Source organism: Oryza sativa, chromosome 5 (assembly GCF_034140825.1).
Source record: "Oryza sativa Japonica Group chromosome 5, ASM3414082v1".
Classification (NCBI taxonomy): domain Eukaryota; kingdom Viridiplantae; phylum Streptophyta; class Magnoliopsida; order Poales; family Poaceae; genus Oryza; species Oryza sativa.
Window position 1 is genome coordinate 29,741,014 of NC_089039.1, and position 15,923 is coordinate 29,756,936.

General features: G+C 41.9%; 1 protein-coding gene and 1 long non-coding RNA gene across 7 annotated transcripts; one reads left to right on the forward strand and one right to left on the reverse strand.

The window, feature by feature from the left end:
• Positions 1 to 349: 349 nt before the first annotated feature.
• Positions 350 to 12,040, reverse strand: LOC4339802 (chromatin modification-related protein EAF1 B). Of its 6 annotated transcripts, XM_015783740.2 has the most exons (25): positions 11,820 to 12,040; positions 11,199 to 11,418; positions 11,056 to 11,110; positions 10,880 to 10,977; positions 9,389 to 10,793; positions 9,196 to 9,315; positions 8,800 to 9,054; positions 8,340 to 8,522; positions 8,072 to 8,152; positions 7,587 to 7,647; positions 6,958 to 7,505; positions 6,826 to 6,879; positions 6,661 to 6,718; positions 6,356 to 6,528; positions 5,548 to 5,586; positions 5,363 to 5,443; positions 4,972 to 5,109; positions 4,646 to 4,762; positions 4,094 to 4,194; positions 3,707 to 3,928; positions 3,223 to 3,616; positions 1,012 to 2,388; positions 848 to 887; positions 612 to 696; positions 350 to 516 (listed from the first exon to the last, which is right to left on the reverse strand). In XM_015783740.2, the coding sequence occupies exons 2-22, from the start codon at positions 11,309 to 11,311 to the stop codon at positions 1,081 to 1,083; spliced, it is 5,604 nt and encodes a 1,867-aa protein (XP_015639226.1). In that variant the 5' UTR covers positions 11,312 to 11,418; positions 11,820 to 12,040; the 3' UTR covers positions 350 to 516; positions 612 to 696; positions 848 to 887; positions 1,012 to 1,080. The 6 variants fall into 6 exon arrangements, with proteins under 6 accessions (XP_015639226.1, XP_015639228.1, XP_015639225.1 ...); XM_015783742.2 differs by lacking the exon at positions 848 to 887 and having other exon boundaries at positions 350 to 696; positions 3,223 to 3,329; positions 3,411 to 3,616; XM_015783739.2 differs by lacking the exon at positions 848 to 887.
• Positions 12,041 to 12,400: 360 nt separating this feature from the next.
• On the forward strand, positions 12,401 to 13,971 carry LOC136356496 (uncharacterized). The gene is made up of 2 exons (XR_010741364.1): positions 12,401 to 12,689; positions 13,175 to 13,971. It is a non-coding gene; the product is annotated as an uncharacterized lncRNA (long non-coding RNA).
• The last annotated feature ends 1,952 nt before the right edge of the window (positions 13,972 to 15,923 follow it).

Sequence of the window (15,923 nt, forward strand, 5' to 3'; positions counted from 1 at the left end):
GATGATCAGGTTCAATCTTGCAAGTTTCCGAGCACTACGCACATCGGCACATACTCCTACATCTGGGTAACTAGTACAACACAGGGAACGCCCGTCATTCTCTGTTGCAAGATCACAACAATTCATATGGAAAATGCAAGTACTCCACATCTTTCGCTGGCGTAGCTGAACTTGCAGTGCAGACCACAAAATCCCACAAAAATGATTCAAACCCAAACCCAAATTAATCATAACATCCCACATAAACCAAAACCCAAATGAAGCAATCCACCTTTGCCTCTGCCTCCTTCCACACTGATGCTGCAAAACAGCACTAGCGAGGTGTTTCAAATGACAAACAAACTGCGCATTACAAAATGCAAATAAGCACTTTTGCATTCACCAAGTTGTAGTTGAAGCAATTACAGGGTTACACTTTATCCTCCTGATTCTAGAAAGCATGGACCTCGCATCGAAAATATACAGCCGGGCCCAGGATTTGGGTCAGAATCCACCAAAAAGAAACGAAGTTTGCCGCTGCAACAGCCACCTCCATCCAGTTATCTAGACTGCATAAAACATATTTCACCTTCTAAAGGTGGACTTAAAATGGCACGGAAACAACTATCTACCTGACACTAAGGTGATTACGATTAGCTCCAAGTTGAATTAACATCACTATCATCCGCAGCTTCCATGTTACGGAGTCACTGACACCTAGCAAGTGAGATAAGGTAAAAAAATATCAGAAAAATACTCCCTACAAAGAATATAGTAGCACAAGCTTTAAATTACTGCAAAAGCCCATCTGCTTTTAGACATGGATCATTTAAACTGCTCGACTCGAATATCAATTCTATCACCCTACCTCTACTTCAAGAAATGATGAATACGAGCAACTTGATGTCCTAGAATAATCAGAAGGAAAAGCAAATGGTTCCATAAGTTTACTTAATCTCTGCATTGACATAACAAAATTCAAAGACAGTATCCGTTACCAAGTCAAAAAGTAAGGAAGTTAAAAGTGCATACCTGTACAATAACTTTAGATTTCAAAAAAGGGTTGCTCTGTAAAAGTGACCAACCCAGATTAATTTATCATCAGCCAGGCCCAGGATTTAATGGAGCATATACACTGCCTTGAACAACTGGTCTCTGCTGGTTTGGGGACTGCAGTTGCTGCTTAGATTGCTCCTGGTGCCACTGGCCACCATACATAGGCAAACCACCTGGCATCTGCCTTTCCAGCACATCATGGCTAGATGATGGCAATAGTCTCTCACCCCCAGCAAATGTATCTTGAGGAGAGCTAAGCATCATAGATGTTGAATTAACTGCATTTGAATCATTCGACACCTCGTGCTTCTGCTGGCTTATGGATGAAAGTCCAGCGCTGCCTTTCTCTGTACTCTGAGGAATAGGTGGTGTTGGAACTATCTGATTGTTTTGGACTTGAACGACCTGTGAGTCTGGCCTACAATCAGAATTACTTTGGAGGTTTTGGTGCATCATCATTCTTTGGATGCTATTCTGCGATGAATGGACATGCTGTTGTTGCTGTTGTGTGGTCAGTGAAGATTTAGGATGGAGTGGAAGCTGTTGTGAAGTTAAGAGGGCCTGACTAGGAGAACCCTGCAATACGCCTTGGTTACCAATATCTGGCAACTGTTTTGGTGATTGAGGCAATGGAGAACTGTATAGTTTATGTTGATTTCCAGGATGAGGGATTGACGGATTTGATGCTTTATTTCCGGGTAAAGTTCCTTGGCCATGTTGAATCAGTTTGTTCTCAGTAATTTGCTTTTTGGAAGACGCAGAAACAGCATTGGTTGGAGTGGTGTCAACTGTAGTCTGAGGTATCAGCATGTTCCCTCGTCCTAAGCTCTTCATAAGCTTAGCCTGTTGACTACCTTGATTCCTTTGTTGCTGATTCTGTCTAGGCTGCTGTTGACTCTTCTTTGGCTTATGTTGTGTAGCATTGGTTGGTTGATTGGGATGTGCACAGCTATCTGGTGGATTTTGTGCAGCTTGCTGCCGCTGATGCTGTGGTTGTGAAGATGGGGCTGACAAGGCTGCAGGTGATTGCTTCTGCTGCTGACCATGCGAACCATTCTGTACACTGGGTACTGCACTTGCTCCAGGAAGATCATTCTGTTGCTGAGGCACCATACGTTGTTGGATGTTCCTTTCTTTAGCCAAGCGCATAGCATATGTTTGCTGCTGTGGATTCGAATGGCTCATCCCTTGGATCTGAGGATGCTGCGGATTTCCAAACATGTGTGATGGCGGTGAAATTTGATGTTTCTGTTGATGTTGCTGAATAGGAAAAGACTGAACAGGTGAAGAAGATGCCGCATTGGAGAGTGAATGATTCATGCTGCTGATGGCTTGAGTATTTCCCTGTGAAACCTGCATGCAGAACTCTGGCATCACAATCTGCCTATGCTCTTCCATATTTTGACCAGGCTAAAGGAAAGGAAATATAAATTAGCTATCCCTAGTTTTTAACAGTTTATAAATTCAGTGAGGTACTTTAACCTTCATAAAATTCAAGTCACATAAATAACAGATGTAAATGTAATCCCTCCGAGTCTAAAGCAACTAAGCTTTAGAATGTGTTGAGTCAAACTTTTTAAGCTTCAGTTACACAGAACTATTTAGATTGGTCAGATAAAAATAAATTTCATATTTTTCTAATTTCCCAAGGAACAAACATGTGGATGTCCAATCAGTTAACTGTCCTGAAGGAACATTGAAATTTGCGTAATCAGTTAACTGGCAAATGACATCTAAGCATATAAAATCCGTCCATAGAAAACAAAGAAAATGTGACACAGCAAAAAATTCGAGCAGCAAATCACTAGAGAAGCTGCATAGCATCCTACACAAGCCTCTGATATCCTTCGATAAAGGCAACTTCTCATTTACATAAGTTTGCTGGCAACATTGGTTCAATAAAAAATATAGAAAGCAACTAAGTGGGAGCAGTACTCATGAATTTGTTTATATAAGACATAAGTATGCTGGCATCACTTATGCAATAACAAATAATGCATGGATTGCTTGGAGGGTGCAACTGGAAAGACAAGCAAAGACACCAGTAAAAATCTCCCATTCTTTTCTTTATAGGAGAGATGATAACCAATGGAGAAGAGCTTAAAAGTTAAAACATGCAGTTAACTCAAGTCTGACTCTGTGTGAGCACCAAGATTTAACTAGATAATAAATAAAAGGTTAACTCACATGAAGCGCCTGCATAGGATTATGTGGCCGTAAGGTTGGATTTCCAGGGGCAGACATGGCTCCAGGATGGACATTTACTGCGTTTGGCGCTCCTTGCCCACTGTTGGCTAATACATTTCCAGGTGAAACCACATTTGGCTTTCCAGGGGAACTATGCCTAGGAAAGCCTACAGTTGCAGCAGGCATACCTCGATTTAGTCCTGACACCATGCCCATACCATGGGTACCAGGCATCACACGTGCACCACGATCAACCCCAGGAGGAAATGCTCCTGGAACAGAACCTCCAGTCTGCTGAAGATTTCTACCACTAAGAATCTGGTTATAGTGAATCTTCTGTTGCTCATCACTTTGTAAAGAGGTACATCTAGGAACACCATATTTCTGAGCATCCCTATAGAAGAAATTGCACAGACGAGAACTTTTTAAATGAATTTTGTCATGCGTTCTTCTTAATACCTGCTACGAAGAATTAAGAATTTACCTTGAAGAGGCACTAAATGTTGAAGGCGGCAAAAAATTGTTGCTCAGAACCGTACCAGGTGACCCTGATAACCTGGAATTCAGAGTTGAATTGGGAGTTGTAGGGCCATTGGAACCATGATGGTTTGGTGGTGTTAACCCAATTGTATAAGAACTCTGGTAACCACTACCAGGCGTACTTGCATCTAGGTTTGAACTTACAGCGTCGCAAAGATCAAGTGGCCTGTTACACATTACACATCAACATGAAGGTGACCACTGGATGCTGTTAGGGCCATAAAATAATAATAATAACTAGAGAACATATAGGAAGATGAAATATCTTAGTATTTTCACCAAAAAAATATTAAACTAAATATCAAAAAGAACATTCAAAAGCATTACATACGTCAAAGCGCCTCCGGATAAGTTATTTGGGCATGCTTGTGTTAGAGCGGCAACATGAGAACTATGTGGCTGTATGATCGACTTGAGTTCCTGGCTATTACCCTATAGACAAGACACAAGAAAAAACATACCATAAGAAATACTTCCCAGTAACAACAAGAAGGGTAGTAAAAAAAGCACTCTGGCATAATGTGAATAATACATTATCAGTTCAGCATTACTAGTTCAGAAAGATGATTGAGACAGATGGAAGTGAGATAGTTCAACGGAAGAGTTTGCTACCACATCATATTATCAAATATAGCATAGGTACATGCATAAATTGAAATAAAGAGGTACATAGACAAGCACAGGTATAGAACTAATACAAGTTCAAGACTAGAAAATGAATACTTGGTTTCACCATTACAACCTAAAATTCTTGCAAGACAAAAAAAAAAGCAAGAGTTACCTAACCTCTGTTATAAATGTAACAAAATAAGTTGCATGATTATACATTATAAACCACCAACAAATTAAAGCGACCAGAATAATCATAAGGAGAGACATGAACCTTTCTACGTCTGGCGTGCAGTTGCCGCATGAGTAGAATCATTTTTTCAAAATGTGCCTTGAGATTTTCTTCCTCTATTGGTCCTTGAAGTCGTTGGAATAACTGCCTAGCACTTCCCTGATGTTCATATGAATAAAACATGTTAGGAACTCAGTGAAATGCTCAACATGTCTTCACTTATAGCAATATTGCTGATGAAAGCAACACCTGAATTCAGAAAGAAAGTATCAGACAGTAAATAGGTCCAACATCACATTTTTGTGAGATGTACCCGCATATGTGGCAAGCAATTAAATATATAAATCAAAAGAGTAGTTATAACATGCCTTTGGAATGCCTGGCAACGTAAAATGATAGTGTTGAGATGAACCAGAGTCCTCTGCACTATCGGCACCATCACCAGAATTTTTATCCACGAGAACCTTATAACGCTCCTTGCACCCTTTAGGTTGCCTATATACAGACTGCATGACAAGGTATGCAAAACTCAAGTTAATCAGGGAAAGATCACTAACAGCAGCCCATGAGATTATGATAAAATGTATTTTTTTTCACTGCAACTAGAGTTTACAACAGAACCCAAAACTTACTCCTAATGGCATCTACCACTAAAATAAAATGCCTAGAACCAAGAACGGAAATAAAATCAGAGCTTGCAGGACATGTTTGAAGAATATACAAACATAGAAAAAGTTGCTATCCCAGATTTTAAATTACCTTGAATTGCTCAATGCTATTAATTGCGTCGCTTACTAATTCCCAGTTTTGACCCAAGTCGTGGACAAGGACAACAAGAGCCTGAAATTTATGATATTTAAGTCATTACCACAAATCGTATTAAAGAACACATAATCAATCAAAGCCATCTACCAAAAGCATAAAAAATATGTGCACATGCAAACCTGATCCTCGAAGTTTGACCATCCACCGCTGGAAGCCATCTACCAAAAGCATAGAACTTCAATAAGCAAATTGTAGGAAAGATATCCTGTTTGTACAGCATGTGTTGTCCACAACATTATGCTTGTATGTTCATGATTATGATTTATGACAGCTCAACTTAAAAGGGAAATGTTTATCATGTTAAGATTCAGTAGCAAAACAACTGACTGAAAAGGACCAAATGGAAAGGAACAAAGCAAGACCATAAGAACAACATATGTGCAGCCAAACTTTAATTAGATCAGTGGTTATAAATATTCTGCAGAAAATATTGCCATATTGGTGGGGACAGTTTGTATTCTGAATAGTGAACCAATGTCCAAAACGACATGCATTTGTGACTACAGATAGTAGTCTTTTAGATCATGGATGAGAAATGAGAAGGTTCTGGACTTATGGACAGCTTTTCCTTGGATATCAGCAACCCTTTTCAACATTATTCACTGTATTCCAGCCATACAACTGAAATAACTATAACCTTACTACTTCCACCTGCTTGCTTGACCTGAGCTGAGTCTGTCTCTCTATCTTGACCAACCAGCAACACAGGCCCTAGGTGAAATTAGCTTACTGGTCTATTGCTCACGGAAAGAGGAACATGACATGACAAAAGAATCATCTTAATTTCTAACTTGATTATAGGTATACAGAGCAGAAAAATGTGCAACACAGCAGATCAAAGGTCCCATCTTCGACCACTGACAAAACTATGATGCTTATGCAAATAAAGAGAAAGGTGCATGGTAGTAGTTAGAGAAATCATAGTACCTTCAGTGCTTTGCCTTTTCTCCCACGATCCCTATTGGTGATTATCTTTATAATTTTAGCAGAATTTGCCATGTTACTCATCTGTGATGCAACAGGAGAAGCTTCCTGTGAAATATCTATCCCTTGCCTCATCAATTTAAGCTTCTTCAAAGCATGTTGACCACCATGGGAAGCTACGAATAAAAATCAATACATGAGATGTTAAGAGCTACTTAATGTTTTCTCTCAAATAAAATATAGAGCAAATAGTTCGATTGCTGTATGACACAGGGTACAAGCACAATAATTAGAGGGGGTGAAGGTACCAATGTTCCATTTTGAATCAAATTGTTCAGAGTCTGATTTCTTCTTCAGAAAGTCCTTCTGAATAGAATGTTCATAAATGGTATTAAAATCAAATTAAAATTGCAAAATAATCTAAATAGCATCATTAAATGAACCAGAAAATGAAAACAAAGAGAAAAAAAAACCTGGTCATACTGAGTAAAGAAATCAGCTTGGGATCGTTGATCACATATACGGCCCTGAAGCAATAGGAGAATAAATTTACTTGGACAAACATTGAAAACAACAATAATTGAGAGCATGCTTAAAGAATTAACCTTTGCAGAAGCCAAGGCACAGGAATTGGCTGCATTTTGAGAAGTCTTATATCCTGGGTTCTTAAGCTTTTTCTTCTTGTTAGCTTTAGTGACCACTTCCCTACCATCATATGGCAATTGTCTGTCAAAATCAACTGTTGATTCGAAGTCTGTATTTTTCCATGGCAAGGACCCCCCATGCAACGAACTTTGATCATCTTGGTAGGAGCTTGTGTCCCCACTTGAAACATCAGTTTTACTTGTGACTTGGGTGGTTCCACCAATGCCAGCAGGGTATGGGCTTACGATTCGTTGTCTAGCAGCTGTACGGATGCGTTTCGTAGGAACTGCAAGGAAAGATGAAGGCCTTTTTCCATTCGATAATTTGCTTTCCAAATATGGTTCAAAAGGCACATGAGTACTTATTCCATATGATCTTGCACCGTTAATCCTCTGCTGCCCTAGTTGTTTCCTATGGCCCATCTGTGATAACAAACCACCATCATATGCTTCCGGTAAATAAGTGCATGTCTCCCCTTCATCCTCATAAGCATTCTCCTGAGGCAAATCTGAGAACAAAATGTAAAGCATTAGGAGGAGTAAAGACATAATAATAGGAATTAATAACATAGGGCACAGGTAAGTATCACCTGCAGCAAAGTCACACCCAGATGCCTCATAGTCATCCTTGAGACCAATGTAACCAGTCTTCTGCAATTACCAACACTATCAATATAGTATTTGACAACAGAAAGTGCCAACACTGTGAACATGGAAAAAGCAAAGTGCGCCAGTAATGATGAAAGAAATGGCAAAAAAAGCAAATAAAATGGCATATGTTCCTTTTGGCGTTCATGCAGTACAGTACATCCAAACAGAACAAAAGCAACAGGATAATTAAATGCAGCATATGCCAGCAGCCCAGAAATATTTTAATACAGCAGTGGGAACATTTCAAACTTCTATTGCCAACAATATTCTTATGAGTCCTATGTGAAAATACAGGCGACCTTATCATTTCTGTTTGTTTACACATATAATGCCAGTCTATCTTGTGATCCAGCATTTTAACACACTATCTGCATACCAGAAATATAATATGCATAATATGTTCATTAGAAAAAACTCTCTTCACCTTATGATGCACAGAAAGAGATTCCACAGACTCCCTGTATACCTTCATTGCACTAGGTGCTACTGTATAAAAGAGACTTCCCTGAAATTCAACAAAAGGATCAGAAACAACCGCTGTTGAACACTATTCATGCATGTTTCTAGTTGTCAAAACAAAGGTAAGTGTGTCTATTGAGTGTTTATCAGGGCGTTAGTACGAGATATCTTGAAGTAAAAGTGATGAAAAAAAATCAATCATAAAAAGACTGCACAAAGTTACAGTAGTTTACTTCTGAAAGATCAGACACTTTCAAGGTACCAAAGTCATTTAGCCTGTCAGGAGTTGGTGGTGCTTCAGCCAACACAAGAGAACCAGATGTCTGACTGTTATATTCAAGAAATTTAACTGCATAATCCTGAATTCGAGATTGGCGAGGATAGTTAGGCTCTTCTGCTTCCGAGGATTTGTTACCCTGTTCAAATCCAAGATTGTGTCAACCTCACAGACAACAGCATAATCATCTGCCCTTGCTATAACAAAGTATATACCAATTAAACTGCCAAAACATGATTTTAGCAGGTAAAATGGCAAAGATAAGACTAGTGTACTCAACTCCTGATTTTTTTTTTGTAACATCTAAGTACCCAACATCCTTCAATATATGGCACTAAAATGTGAACACATGTGATGTCATGAGCACAAATACACTATCACCCTTCAGAAAAGGTTATGTGAAACAATTTGTTTACCTCAGATTTTTCAGCTTTCAAACCAGTATGATTTGTCGTATCCAGCATATCTGAGTTGTGTTCTTGAATAACAGCTGTCCTACCAATAGTTCGCAAAGCCTCTGCTGAACGCCAAAAACTCATGATACCTTTTACAAGGCTTCTTGTAACAGCTTTCTGCTTTCTCTGAATGATTGCTTCCTCAAATTTTGCCCTTCCTTTAGACACAACCCAATGGCATACCCGAGCTGCAGCCATATTTTTCCACAAGCGCTCCTATTAAATACAAACAAAAAAACAGTATACAGTTTATGTAAGCAACTCTTAAAAGAATGGCACAAGAATTTTGGCAAGGATTGAACTTTAGCTAAGAATAGCACAAGGAAAAACAAAATCAGAGACCAATTCAGAAAATACCTGCATGAAATCATTTGCCATCCAAGCCATCTCCTCAAGGACAAAATCCCAGTGACCCCTTGTCCTCTTCTCTAGAGACATATTATAGAGAGATCGTTCACCAGCCCTCTTAAGATTCACCTATTAAACACAATTTCCTTTCTTTTCAGAACAAGATTAACATCATAGTAGAAAAATACATAAACCAGCATACCTCTATAAGATGAGCCTTTTTAAGGATAGAATCTTCATGTTCCTTTTGTGCCATTTGGTCCAGATTCTCTCCAGATGTTTTAATTTCAGTCTCCATATCAGAGCTGTATTTTTCAGGTAGAGAATTTTTAGGCAAGACAGGGCCTACAACAATTGGATGGATAGAGTTAGAATTCCCAAGACAACTGTTTCTTCCCTCTGAACCTGGACTTTCCTCTTTATTCATACTGTGGACAGGAGACGAACAGACAATATCCTTCTGTGCAACTATTGCACTGTCAAAAGCTTCTGATTCATCTTTAACAGGAACAGTGGTGCTTACTTCAGGTTGTACATGATTGGAATTTTCCTTAACAGAAGTAGAACCGATGAAACCTTCCAACTGAACACTTTCCTTGATACCCTTGTTAGAAAGTCTACTAGTGTCCAGATCTTGAGGCTCGTCAACATTTTTCATATCAACTTGATTACTTTTTCCATCTGCATGATTATGAGTCATATCTATGGATTCTTCACAATGTGGATCCACCAAATTTGTGCACACTGTTCCAGATTCTACAGCACACACTGGACTGATGCCACTGTTATCTAGTTCATCTACATGGATAGAGGTAAAACCTTTATCCAATTGACCATCCTCAACCTTCTGATCATAAGCATGTGTTTCACTTGCATGATGTGTAGATTTTGCACTAGAATAAGATGACCTCAATATAATGTTTGAAGTAGAATCAGGGATCTCTACAGGTTCACCTGCTGCAACTACCTCACCACATCCACCAAGCTGTTGATTGCCATACGCATTGGGCAACACTTCAATAGCTTTACTGCTACCATCACTTTGTGATGCTTCATTCTTCACTAAGCAGTTGCTTCCACGATTGGTTTGAATCCCATCCAACTCCATTGCAACATGTTCATCAGAAGCTGTACTCTTAGTTGCATTTTCACGCTTCTGTCCTGCTTGTTTTAAACCAGAAACAGAACGTGCACCATGCCCATCTGCCTGTTTTTCCTGCATTTCACCTTTTGCATCTTTTGGTTCAGAACTTTTAGCAGGAACCGTAGGTGATTTGACTGAAGTAATCTCCCTACATGGTTTTGACCTGTTGCGTCGAACATATGCCTGGCTCTTCACTCCAAGGCGTGATAGAACAGAATCCTCAGCTTGTTTTGCATTGTTGTGACCATCAGTGGGCAAGGGCTGCTTGGATTGAGCAGCATTAGTTCTCTTTGTTCCTCTTTTTACAATCTTCTCCTCTACAACGTCATTTTTATCTCCACGAAAGAGCATAAGATTGTCTGCTGTGTTGGTTTCACGGCATGGTGAACTTCCTGGTCTGCCGTTACTCTCAACAGAATCTCCACGAGGCGAAGCAGCAAAAGCAAAACTACCTTTAGCATCACTACAAATGAAGGAAAACAACATGATCACAGGTGAGCTTAAAATATTGTCATCGAATGCTATATCAGGAGAAAAAAGAAGTATTACCTTATCACATTCTGTTCAACTATTTGCTCTGTGAGAGAAGTCGATTGTACACTAACTGATGCTACATGGACAAATTTGAAATCCAATGGGTTCCCTCCCTGCAAAGAAAAAAGGGGAGTAAATTAAACAAAAGGAAAGATCAGAAATGGAGTCTGAAAGATAACACGGAAACATACTTTCTCTAGAAAATCCAGCTCTCTCTTCCGTTCTTCACGAACATCGTGCTCCTGCCTGAAGTTGAGAAATCATGTTATATGCTCTCCGTTTCCGTACCAATCATCCACAAAAAATGATCGAAATGTTTCTCCGCGCAACATACCTGAGCTCCTCCTGAGCTTTCTCAATGGCCAGACTGCGTGGTGAAGACTTGTTACCAACACTAACACCATAATTGAAAATTCCACCCATAGAGCACGTTTTGATATTCACCATATGACAGCCAAAGCAGGCATCATCCGGACATCACTGGATGCAGAGGCTCATTCCTCAGGGTTCTTCAGAGCGTGTTCGACCACAAGCAGTATCTCCCCGCAAGAGCTCTACAACATGGAATGTAGAAAGCAGAAATAGATAAGGACAAGAGCATTAATACAGTAGTAAAGACAAGAGAAACTGTGTGATAGATTCAGTTGTGGTATATTTCTATTGTTATGTATATCAGAGAAGAAGAACAGCACATTGCTGCCTGCAATGAATGCGTAAAGAATTGTTACTATGTCTGTTGAGGATACTCCTATCAGGCAGGGGAAACTAAAATAGATAGAGTGCATGAGTTGATAGAAATACAGCAAAGACATGTAAATGTAAATGCGGCAGTATTAGCGATTGTGGAACCAACATAGAGAGTCGTATGATATGATAAGGGCACCATGGTGTGAAGAGTGGCACCGAGGCTGACCCAAGGCGTGAAGCGAGGGTGGAAATGAAGGAGAAACCGTACCTGGCGCGCGGAGCTAGGGTTAGGGTTTGCGGGCGAGAAGACGGGGCAGGGGCGGAGCGGGGTGGAGGTGCGATCGAGGGGAGAAGGCAGGGAGGCGAAGGGATGAGTGGGCGGCGGAGGAGGGCGGGGAGGTGGGCGGTGGAGGGGGGCGGGGGTCGCCGGAGGAAGAGGAGGCGGGAAGGAGAGCTGCGTGCCTGTATGTATGTATAGCGCGAACCAACAAGAGGAGAAGAGAAGAGAGGCGAGGCGAGAGGAGGGGGGAGAGGAGAGGGCGGCCGGCCGGCCTGTGTCTCGCTCGACTCGGTTCGGGTCGGGTCGGACTCACACTCAGGACATTTTGGCAGGGCTCCAGCTCCCAGATTCAACTTATTTGGAGCTGAAGTCCAACCAAACGGTTCAGATCTGTTCAAATCTGGAGCGGAGCGCATGGAATCGCTAACTGGTGGGTTGGAGCGGCATTTTGGTCGCTCCTTAACTCCAACTCCAACCGCGTTATAGAATTGCCCACATATTTTCGATGAAATTACCCGCAAATGCCATCGCCCTACCCCTCATCCCTCTCTCCCGTACCGCTTCACCCCGTCTTCCCCAACCTCCATCTCGCGGGAGCGAGGAGGCGAAGCAGCAGACGGCGCACGGTGGAGGAGGAAGCAGCCGGCGGCAACGACGCACCGGCTGGAAATAGCCGGCGCATGGGCTTCCCCTTTCAGTGTCGCTCCCCTCCTTCCCATCCCGGCGCACAGCGGTTGAGGGCGAGCATGGCGGCGCATGGCGGTTAATGGGGACCACAGGGGCGCACGGTGGCTGAGGGCAAGCACGGTAGCACAAGGTGGATGGAGACGGCGCAAGACGACCCCAAATGGCGGCACGGTATTTTCTCCCAAACCCTAAAAATTTCCCTCACCTCTTCCCTTCAGATTTGGTTGAGTAGTTGTTATCATGTAATGAGCAAATGGGGAAGTTTCAGATCTGAAGACTTGTCTAGTGATGAATGGTAAAAATGCAATGAGCGATTGGGATGTGTGAAATTTCAGAGCAGTGATGAACTATCTAGTAACTTTTTTTTGTTTAGTGTTGTACCTTGTGTTTACAATTATATACACACTTGGTTGGAATTGAGCATATCAGCAAATGGTTATATACACACTTGGTTTAGAATTCTTTAGTATAAAACCTGGCAGTGGAAAGAATGTCCTTTTATGGGAGGATAATTGGATTGGGGGCATACCCCTGGCTGAGCAATTGGGAGAAAAAGAATAGGGAGGAAGCTATGACTTTCAATTCTGTGATAGATTTGAAGCTATACAATATCTTTTTATATATTGTCCTTAATTGATTCATGGGGTGTTTTGCAGACCTCGACGGAAAGACAAGTCACAAGTGAGATTTTCAAATCAAGATTTGGTTAGAGGGCACCTCTACAAAGGATTCAAGATTGAACTGCCAGAAGTCCCTTTTTTTTTGCCGTCATCACTGTTGTCCTTGCTTTCACTTGTTAGTTTTTCAAATATGTGATACCGAGATGTTTCGCAAAGGTTCTGTTGGATGTAAAGTAGCAGCACAAAACTTCAGTGGGTTATGAGATGTCGGTATGACTGAGAGACTAAAACTATTGTTGGTTTTTTTGCTTGGAGCTGACCTGGACTCTTGCTTGCAAGCAAGGCCTTGAACTTATTCATGGATGGATGCATTTTACCTTGTATACGGAGCACGGCAACAGCGGCGGGGTCGGAGCACGGCAACGACAGTGGTGTGCAAGGTTTCCAGATCTGTGTGGAAGGTATCTGCATGGCAACGATGGGTTATAGCATTTCATTTTGCAGGTTAGCAGCTGGTGAACTGCAATCTATCAAGATTTCACGCCTGCCTTCAGTTTTATCTGTTAGCTAATGACAGCTAGTGCACCTTTGTGTTTTTTCTGCTCTGTGTATTCTGCTGGTTTGTGAATAGATTACTATGAATCTCTTGGAAAGTCATTGAAAATTGTCTGGACCTTTATTAAAAATTGTTTGAACCTTTATCAAAAATTGTTGTAAATTCGGTTCATCAATCATGTTTTCCAAGTGATTATCTGTGTTGTGATTCTGCATGTAGCAGCTGCACAAATTGTGATTTGGTTTGATATCTTGCAAGAGAGAGGCCAATACTTTCAGGATGGGATAACACAAAGCATTCATGATGATCTAGCTGGTCATACTGCACGATGATAGACCATATTATATGTTATTTTGTGGTCTTTTGCTCTATCTTTTGATGATAATGATGCTACAAGTTGTTAAACATTTATATTACTAAGGAAAAATAGCATATTAATCCTTCATGAAGTAAACGACAAGAATTACAAGGGTAGTATTGTCCATCTCCTCCCTATCCTCTCTTTCAGAAATTTAGGAGCTGACCAAATGAGCCAAACACTTTTACATCATCTCTAGCTCCTACAAGAGCTAGCTCCAGCTGGAGTTAGAGTTTGGAGTTAGGATCTGAGAGTTGGAGCTCTACCAAACAGGCCCTCACTCTTGTGACTCTGCTCCTCCGTCCAATCGGATCGATCGCCTCTCGTTTCTGCCCCCCAATACGACCATCAGTATTGGGCCGAAACGGTATTCGCTTGGATCGAAAGAGTCCACTTTCGGTCCTCACCAACTATGACTCGGGTTTTATTAATTTTCTGAAATCGGGTACAGAGTATCCCTCACTATCAAAACCCTCTACAGTTTATCCTACATGGCACGTTGACTTACTCTTTGTCCGACATAACATTTACGTATCAGTGAAAAAATATAATGGGACCCACATGTTAACGGTAACTATACTACAAATATTTAACCTACATATCAGTCATATTGAGGGGAAAAATCATCTCTCTCCCTATCTATCTCCATCCAAGCGAGAGGAATTATATGCATGGGAGGTAGAGGTGGATCTGACTATAGTGATGGTGGGCGGAGACGCTCGTCATCGAGGTTGATGAGGTGGTGGGCCCTGCGGAGATCCTGGTTGATAAGGCCAATAGCAATGCAAGCTACGCCAAGGATGTCTCTAGCCCAATTGAAAATAAGAAACCGGTCAGAGGTCCCCGACGCCACAGTGCAAGTGACCTTTTTGCATTGGGGTGAGGTGATGACGAGACGGAGACACGACCCCACAGTGCAAGCGCGACTGCTTTGCAGGCTGCGCGTGGACTCGTGACGGCGAAAGCACTTGTTGCTCTGTGTGGGGGCGAGATGCTATGTAGGGGCACACAGAAACTCGCCATGTAGGCATTCATCTGAGCTGGCCACACGAAGAAATTCGCCACACAAGCGCACCGTGAAAGGACTAATGTGCTCAACGTAGATGAAGTGGTTGATGCAGTAGGGGGATGACAATGGCGCCTAACTGCTGGAAGCCGTATTGGCGCTATAAGACAATCAATCTTATATTGAAACTAATTTAGAAAGCATATTTTTAATAGTCTTACGATTTAATGTGCACCATTTCTTTCGCTATTAAATTAAGCCTTCCAGAATCGGAATTCTAAAAGTATAATAAAATCTTATTCGTTAAAACCAAATATGTATGATCAGAGAGAGGGAGTAATTGAGAAAGACTTGATTCTCATCAGATTGAACAACGATTTCGGGGAATTTAACTATTTGCCACTTTTAGATTGGGCAATTATCCAAATGCCCCTTTTAAGTTTGCACTTTTTTTTTGCCCCTCTTTATGAGATGTCATCTTAACTATTTGCCGCTTTTGCCCACGTGGCATGTCAACATGGCAAGGAGGGGAGAAACCGATGTGGGACCCACTAGTCAGCCTCTCCTCCTTCTTCTCTCCCTCCGATCCGGCGTTGCACCATCATGACGGAGCAGTGGCAGACGGGGTTCCTTGCGGCGGTGGAGGACACGGCGACGCCGGTGGTGGAGGATGCGGCGGCGCTGGCGGAGGAGGAGGCGTCGCGGCAACGGACGGGCTCCTCGCGGAGGCGGTGAAGGCGGAGCGGCGACGTCGGTGGAGGACGCGGAGGAGGTAGCGGTGGCGGACGGGCTCCTCGCGACGGCCGAGGAGGCGTAGCGACATTACCAGCGGAGGAGGAAGCTTAGCGGCGGCGGCGCTAGCGGA